The sequence below is a fragment of the Nelumbo lutea genome, chromosome 8 (assembly GCF_056320005.1).
Source record: "Nelumbo lutea isolate HS-2025 chromosome 8, American lotus-T2T, whole genome shotgun sequence".
Lineage (NCBI taxonomy): Eukaryota > Viridiplantae > Streptophyta > Magnoliopsida > Proteales > Nelumbonaceae > Nelumbo > Nelumbo lutea.
The window spans coordinates 11,749,223-11,757,679 of NC_142691.1; the positions used below are offsets into that span (position 1 = coordinate 11,749,223).

At 37.0% G+C, this 8,457-nt stretch overlaps 1 protein-coding gene across 3 annotated transcripts; it reads left to right on the forward strand.

Annotated features, from left to right (window-relative positions):
- Nucleotides 1-1,358: 1,358 nt before the first annotated feature.
- On the forward strand, nucleotides 1,359-8,064 carry LOC148842731 (putative sulfate transporter 3.5). 3 transcript variants are annotated; one of them, XM_088957148.1, is made up of 12 exons: nucleotides 1,359-1,742; nucleotides 1,878-2,085; nucleotides 2,192-2,363; nucleotides 2,484-2,549; nucleotides 2,650-2,763; nucleotides 5,271-5,387; nucleotides 5,625-5,751; nucleotides 6,112-6,398; nucleotides 6,565-6,755; nucleotides 7,036-7,118; nucleotides 7,297-7,373; nucleotides 7,459-8,064. In XM_088957148.1, exons 1-12 carry the CDS (start codon nucleotides 1,430-1,432, stop codon nucleotides 7,648-7,650), a joined length of 1,947 nt encoding a protein of 648 aa, XP_088813274.1. In that variant the 5' UTR covers nucleotides 1,359-1,429; the 3' UTR covers nucleotides 7,651-8,064. The 3 variants fall into 3 exon arrangements, with proteins under 3 accessions (XP_088813274.1, XP_088813275.1, XP_088813276.1); XM_088957149.1 differs by lacking the exon at nucleotides 2,650-2,763; XM_088957150.1 differs by lacking the exons at nucleotides 2,484-2,549; nucleotides 2,650-2,763.
- The last annotated feature ends 393 nt before the right edge of the window (nucleotides 8,065-8,457 follow it).

Here is an 8,457-nt window from a genome sequence, read left to right on the forward strand (position 1 = left end):
CGATTAGTACTCTCTATTTTGGGTCTAGTGACATTTTGGTCTCTAAATTTTAAAATGCAACAATTTTGTATCTGAACTTTTAAAACGTGTCAATTTTGTACCTACCGTTAACTAGCTATTAATTAGCCATTAAGTAGCATTTGAAAAAGACATAAATGTTTTTTGAGTGTCATCTAATTTTCTTGATCAATCATCCAAACGTTGACAAAAAATTTAACGATCCCAAATCCTTGCCTCTTTTATTCAAGAAAGTTGGGGTCACCACTTTGTTAATATTTGGACAATTGGATGATTCATAAAGAAAATTAGATGACACTTGAAGGGCATTTGTCTATTTTTCAAATATCATTTAATGGTTGATTAACAATCGGTTAACTACAGGTACTAGATTGACATGTTTTAAAAGTTCGGGTACTGAATTGTTGTATTTTAAATTTCGGGGACCAAAGTGACACTAGGCCCAAAGTATAAGGTACTAATTGAGAATTTTTCCTTTTGCTAATTAAATTTAAGTTACATTTAGGAGTGTATAAAAATAAATGCTTGTAATTAGAATAAACATTTATTTTGGGTTGGGATCACATTAATAAGCACTTATTTTCATTTGGCAAATAAACCTGAATAAGTGCTTATTTGAAAAGCCTAAATTTTAAGCTTAACTTGATGTGCTTATTTGCTTTCTGACTTATCTTAACCCATCATGTCATTTTGAAAATACTTATCATATTACCCCTATTTGAAATAAGTATTTTTTTTCATCAAACGCCGATGGTTCTCATTAGAATAACCACTCCCAAACTTCAATTTATAATACAGACTAGAAAGGTTTTATTTTTGCTCCCTATCGGTTTGGAAGCAATACAAATGTAAATATATAAAGTATAAATACATACAAAATATAAGGTTTTGCACTCTAAGTATTTACATTTATACTCCTTGCAAACTCAGCCTGTGACGTAACCAACCCACGCCATAAGACATTGGGTGTAACCGTTAGACAGCGATATGAACAGTTATAATTAATCATTTTGGCCGGATTAGTGGAAAAACTTTGGCTGTTGGGAGCCAACAGCTTTCCTCCTGTTGAGAGAGTTTCTGGATTGGGCATATAGACAGCCAAAGTTTGATCCCTTCTTGCATTCCAATTTCCAACACATCAAGACTGGCTTTCTCTTTCTCTCTCGGACATATATTACGTGTAGTTCGGATCTCTCTTTCGGACATATTATTACGTATAGTTCGGATCTCCTGCAACTACGTATAGTTCGGATCTCCTGCAGCTACGTATAGTTGGGCTCATCCAATCATACCACGTCTGAGAGTCTAAGACCTCCACTCTGCGGTCCTCTGTATATATACCCTTCTTCGCTTCTTACACCTTAAACACTCGATCTCTCTTTCTCTCTGGGTGTACGCCGTGTGCATCGCCATGGGAAGCCGTCGTGAGGTCGTTCACAAGGTGAACTTTTCTGACCCAAGAAGCTTCGCATCCTCGTTCAAATCTGATCTGAAGGAGACTTTCTTCCCCGACGACCCCTTCCGGCAATTCAAGAACCAACCACCACTTGGGCGAGCGAAGAAGGCCGTCCAATACTTCTTTCCTGTATTCGAATGGTTGCCGAAATACAATTTCCGTCTATTCCAGTACGACCTGCTCTCCGGGATCACCATTTCTAGCCTTGCAATCCCTCAAGGGATCAGTTATGCTAAGCTCGCTAGCCTACCACCAATCATCGGCCTATGTGAGATGCTGCTTCAATCTTTCTCTGTTATTCATCGGTTTGATCTCCACTAGTCGAGATCTGACTAATGGGTTATCTTCTCTTCATAGAAATACGCTGGATTGGTTCATGACGGTGAGATTCTCTGTGTTGCAGATTCGAGCTTTGTACCTCCTCTCATTTACGCCGTTTTCGGTAGCTCCAAGGATCTTGCTGTTGGGACTGTAGCCGCTGCATCGCTGCTCTTGTCTTCAATTATAGGTGGAGTAGCACCACCCAAAGACGATCCAACATTGTATCTTCATTTGATGTTCACCGCTACTTTTTTCACCGGTGTCTTCCAAACTGCTCTAGGCATCTTCAGGTGAGTGAGAGAGAGAGAGAGAGAGAGAGACTTTGGTCTTATTGTACGTTTTGCCTTATACTCTGCATGGACGTGAGTGGTGAAAGGAAAATCGCTTTGTTTACAGACTTGGGATCTTGGTGGAGTTTTTATCGCATTCCACCATCACAGGCTTTATAGGAGGAACAGCGACAATTATCTGTCTGCAACAGCTGAAGGGCTTGTTTGGATTGAAGCATTTTACGTCGAAAACTGACGTAATTTCTGTAATACATGCGATCTTTAAAAACAGAAGCGAGGTCTGGCCATCTTACTTCCAGCAGCTAGCTCTTTTATTATTCATTCAAGGAAAAAAGGCTTGAATTTTCACAATTAATTAATTAATTGAATTCACTAATTACTTTCTTACGTTGTTGAAGTGGAGATGGGAGAGTACAGTTATTGGTGTCGTCTTCCTTGTGTTCCTCCTCTTGACCAAATCCCTGGTGAGGATCGATCTTAGACAGTTTCTTTCTTTTTCATTTTTCCTCAAATTTCCTTGCTTTTTTATGGAAAAATAGCAATCAATAAGCATAAATAATGCAGAGGAACAAGAGGCCAGATCTGTTCTGGGTCTCAGCAATGGCACCAATGGTGACTGTTGTTGTGGGCTGTCTTTTCGCTTATTTTGCCCATGGAGAGGAGCACGGAATCCAAATCGTTAAGTCGTCCATATCTCTTCTTTTTTTCTCCCTTGTCTATCTAATTATATCCTTGTTTTCGTTATTAATTATATAATTGCTCCTCTTAATCTCTCTTATACTGCGCCACCATGCTAAGGCCCTGTTTGGGAGTGCTTTTTTAATAAACAAGTGTTTATTCTAATAAGTGATTGAGTGCTTAGTGAAAAAATGCTTCTTTTAAACAGGGTAGGATGAGCATTTTGAAAATTGTGTGACAGGTCAAAAGAAGCCACAAGCACAAAAATCATTTTTACAAAAAGTGTTTGAAATAAGATAAAATTTTGGGAGAATTACCAATCAGCCCATATCAGAATTTATTAGGCCCAAAGTAGAGGGGGAGTGCATCCTGACCGTGAATTGATGCCAAATTCACAGGCAGGACGTGGTTTATAGGAGGGAGAGGGCTAGTTGTAGGGGGGTGGAATTCAGAATTCTGCATCTTGTGTTTCCGTACTTTTCCCTAAAATTTTAGGCTTATTCAAAATGAGCTTATTTCCTCAAAAAGTGTTTATTTAGACTTATTTTTCAAATACATGTAAGTGATTATTGATGTGGTCCAGGCCTAAAATAAGTATTTTTTTTTTCAACAAGTACCGGCAAACACAACATAAATGTCTACTGTGAATGAGACAATATATACTACCAATAAAAAACTCTTTCCAACATGATCTATGTCTGCACACATGTCAACCTAAGACTGGGATTCATCATGTTTGAGATGTGTTGGCATCATGTTGGAAGCATTGGAATGGCTGTTTGTTGAGAATATAGATTTTCTATTCACTTTTTCTACCCATGAATCGCAGCCACATATCTCACAATTCAATATGGCGATATATGCTGCAATTCATAGCGGGTAGAGCGTGGGTAAAGGGTAGTGGGCAAGAAATCCTTTGGGATGGGACTAAGTACCAACTGAATCCCAACTGATCCCAACTGAGCCCAAAGAGATGGGACTAAGTACCCGATCAAACTCGGCCCAATTTAACACCGCTACCCACCCTTGTCATTGAGTTGATGTATAAGTTATAAAGTTCTTTATCCTTGATTCATCATCCATCATGCAGTCTTATTTGCGTAGTTGGGTTTGTATTTTTAGATAAAGGTGATTCGACCCTAATTCAATTAGTTAGGGATGGTAATCTTTCCCATTTTTCCTATTCATGTGGGGATTCACCCGAATGGGGTGAGGATGGGGATATTTTTCCCTCGCGGGGATGGGGATGAAGAAATTTTCATCCTCGTTAGCGGGGACGGGATATATATATATGTATGTATGCATATGTTATATATGTATATATGTATATATACATCTATATATTAATATTTTTAAAAATATGGTTGAATATGTTTGTATCTTTTCTAATAGGATTGTAAATTTTAATTGTTTTATTTTTATTTTTTAAATAAAATAAAAAATAAAAACAAAATGATTAACATTATAAAAAGTCATAGAGAATGGGGATCCCCGCGGGGATGGGGATATCCTTGTCCCCATTAGCAGGGACGTGGACGAGGATGGGGATAGCCTTGTCCTCGTTAGTGGGGACAGGGATGGGGAGAGGCTCCTCATCCCCACCCCGCCCTGTTGCCATTCCTAAATTCAATAGGATCGATGAAGGCAAGTTTACCACTTAGTCCTATGCACTAGCATCTTTATCCTTGGGTTTTCATAATCCAAGGGTAACTAGGGGTGTCACTGGTATTTGAAAATTCAGTTTCAAAATCAAGATTTAGCATAATCAAATCAAATTTGGATAATTAGAATATCTAATTAGATTCGAATTCAAATATGACCTGATTCGATTTGATAAATATCCGAATTTGATCGATTATTTAATTCTTATATATAATATATAAACTTTTTAAATGTTTTATAATATATATATATATATATATAATAATTAAATTATATAAATAATTTATATATTATATATTTTGTATAAATAAAATATTTATTAATTACCTAAAATAATTAATTAGTCAAATTCGATTTGAATCGAATATTTAATTAGATTCGAATTCAAATATTAATTTTCAACATCCGTCGGATATTTAATTTTTTAATCAGATTCGAATTTGGATATTGCTTGATCTGATTCAAATTCGATCTGTTTACACCCTTAAGGGTAACAATATTCAACTCTTAGGTTGTGTTTGGTTCGAAGGAAAAAAGGTAGAGAAATGAATGGAAAGGAAAGGAAACCTAGCTCTTTCCATGGCTTCTCTTTCAAACTAAACAAAGCCTGAGCCCCTTAGGCTGTGTTTGGTTTGAAGGAAAAAGTAGGGAAAGGAAGGGAAAGGTAAGAAAATCTTTACAAATCTTGTATAGGTTCCCTTGCCTTTCCCTATCTTTTCCTTCAAACCAAACATAGCCTTAGAGTTCAGAATGAATGACCCATTTTTTTCCTTCTTTACCCTTTTATTGCGTGTTTGATTGTTTTGGGTTTTACCTAACACAACCTAAGAGTTATATCTTGACAGGTGGGTCACCTCAGTAAAGGATTAAATCCTCTTTCTATTAAAGATTTAAGATTCGACTCTAAATACCTATCAGCAACGCTTAGCGCTGGGATCATTACAGGCATTTTGGCTCTATCTGTAAGACCACTAGCATCAAGTATTTGTGCTTTTGGCTCAATTTGGAAGGAGTATAAATGCAAAGTCTTATATTTTGTATTATTTTATATGTATTTGCAATGTACATATTTGCATTTATACTCTTTCCAAATTGAGCCTTTTGTAGACTTATATCTATCTTATCTTCTTTGAAATGAACTTCTCTGCAAATTTTATTCACTGCATAGGTTGAGTATGATTTGAAAACCATCTCTGCAGGAAGGAATAGCAATAGGAAGGAGCTTTGCAGTAATGAGAAATGACCAAATAGATGGGAACAAGGAAATGATAGCTTTTGGATTGATGAATGTTGTTGGTTCTTTCACTTCATGCTACTTAACTACAGGTTTTTGGAGTACTTTTGAGATTTTTCTTGATTTCCTAATTATATATTATTAAGGTTCCGTCTGTTTACACGAATAAGATGCAAATTTTACACCCAGCTCATATTTGCATCCATTTGTTTACAACTATGATTTGTATTCCTACTTGGTGCAAAATTTGCACTGTTTGTGCCACCTTCTTCCTATCTTTGTTCTCTCACATAAAGTGGGGGTTATACCAATGTAAATGAAATTTACAACCAGCCCATTCAATGTAAATGAAATTTGCAATGCAAACAAACTGAGCCTTACTAAGTGTTACATGCAGAACAGTCCATGAATGATCAAATTTCTTTTGACATGCTTAAATGTCTCGTATGCAGGGCCATTTTCAAAAACTGCAGTAAACAACAATGCAGGATGCAAGACAGCAATGTCGAATATAGTGATGTCTCTATGCATGATGCTGACTCTCCTATTCTTGGCTCCTCTCTTCAGCTACACCCCTCTTGTGGCCCTTTCAGCGATCATCATGTCTGCAATGCTGGGTCTCATTGAGTATGATAAGGCTTATCGCTACCTCAAGGTTGACAAATTTGATTTTTGCATCTGTATGACTGCCTTCCTGGGAGTTGCTTTTATTAGCATGGACATTGGCCTCCTAATGTCTGTAAGAATCTCATTATTATCATCATTTAAGCCTTATCGCATCCATTCTTACTATTTCAACCCATGTCCTTTTTGGTCTATCTCTAACCCTTTTAAATTCCTTCAACTTGTAATAAATCACTTCTTCTTCGAGTTTAATCTATTTACTTTTATTTTTCTTGTTTCAGACAGGACTTTCAATAGTCAGAGCGCTTCTGTACATGGCCAGGCCTGCTACATCCAAGCTTGGAAACATACCAGGCTCGGCGATGTATCGTGATATTGAGCAGTACCCATCTGCATCTGGTACCCAAGGCATCTTAATCCTGCAATTGGGATCCCCAATTTACTTCGCAAATTCTTCTTACATCAGAGAAAGGTAAGTAATATCCACCCTCTTTGAACTAGCTGATTTCTTTTGTAACAAAAGGGATCATTACTTGGTGTAATGGCAAAATCTCATCCTGGCAAGCGTGAGAACATGGGTTCAAGTTTGAGTGCAGCCACCACTTTGTACAGAAGTAATGCCAAATGTTAGAATTGTATCCGATCTATCCCTCCAAAACCCTTAAATAGCTGGACCAACATTGGGTAATGACTTTGTGAAATACTTTAGTAGGGTTTCGAATTCAATGACATATATTGCACACTTTAATTAGGATTTCAAGGTGGATTGAGGATGAAAGAGGCAATCTAAACTCCAAAAGCGGTGAGCTTGAACATCTTATTCTAGATATAGGAGGTAAGCATAAGCAATACATAAATTCACAACTACTCTTTCTGTTTCCATTTTGGTCTGATACAAAGAAGCAACATTTTGTGAAATGTTCAAAAAAAATTTGGTTCTTGGTTGTTCAAAATGTCTGAACTTGGTGTCTAATTGATGCCAATCTAAATGTGGTTGGTTCTGTTGCTCACAGGAGTTACTTCTATTGACATGACTGGCATTGGAATGTTAACTGAAGTTCACCTCAGCATGAGAAAGAAGGGAATTAAGGTGCAACAATATCTCCTCTCAGTCCTGTTTTTCCCCTCTGAATTAAGATGAAATATAAGATTATATGCTTGTATAACCTGTGCAGGTGATAATAGTAAACCCCAGGAGAGAAGTACTAGAGAAGTTGATGTTGTCAAGCTTCATAGATGCCATTGGGCAGGAATCAGTGTTCTTATCAATTGAAGCAGCAGTTGAGGCATGCAATTTCAATTTCAACGAATCAGAGCAGAATGATTGGTCCAGGCATGGATCAGACGCAACTAGCAGCCAAAGCTAGCTAGCTAGCTATGTAGTTGATGATAAGCTTAGGAGAAGAAGCTAGTTATGGTGGTGACTGTGTTAATCTGAGTGCAATGGTAGCTGTGGTTCAGCAATGTGATTTTTGGCTGGGAGCCCTTGTTTGTTGTATCCACGAGTTATTTCTTCTACTGAGCCTAACATGGATTTCATGCCAACCTGAAAACTTCCTCTATGCTCTATTTGGTTTGAAAGAAATAAGAGAGAAACATAAAACTAAGAAAAGATCTTTAAGGGGGGCTTCACAGAATTTGTTAAGAAATCTTTCTTTCTGCTTCTCTCTTATTTTCTGTCAAACCAAACATATCACTGAATCAGAGGGGTGGAGGTTTCAATTATCTTTACCAATAAAATGAAAAATTATCTTAAGTATTTCATTAGTTAACATTGGCGTCCAATAGAATTTCATTTTTTTTCCAATTCTTTTCTCACCACGAGTTGCATTCCATGGATGTTTCCACCAATTGGGCTGTGAAAGGGTGACTCTCCATTGCATATATTCCAACTAATTATGAACTGAATGACACTTGTGTTTGGCATTAATGTCGTTTACTCAGAAAATGGCACTATATCAGTACCACATTAGAAATCCATTTTGTGGAAAAATGTCTACTGTATGGTTAGCCGTTTTTTCTGAAAAAAAACGTTTTCCCAGAATATGCCTTGAAAATCAGGAAAGGTGTGGTATGAAAAAACATCCTTTTTTGGTGCTTTCCTGTTTTTTTTCTACCATTGCTGGCAGTAGTATGTTGATATGACATCTAAAACTTGAGAAAACATTTTTTGA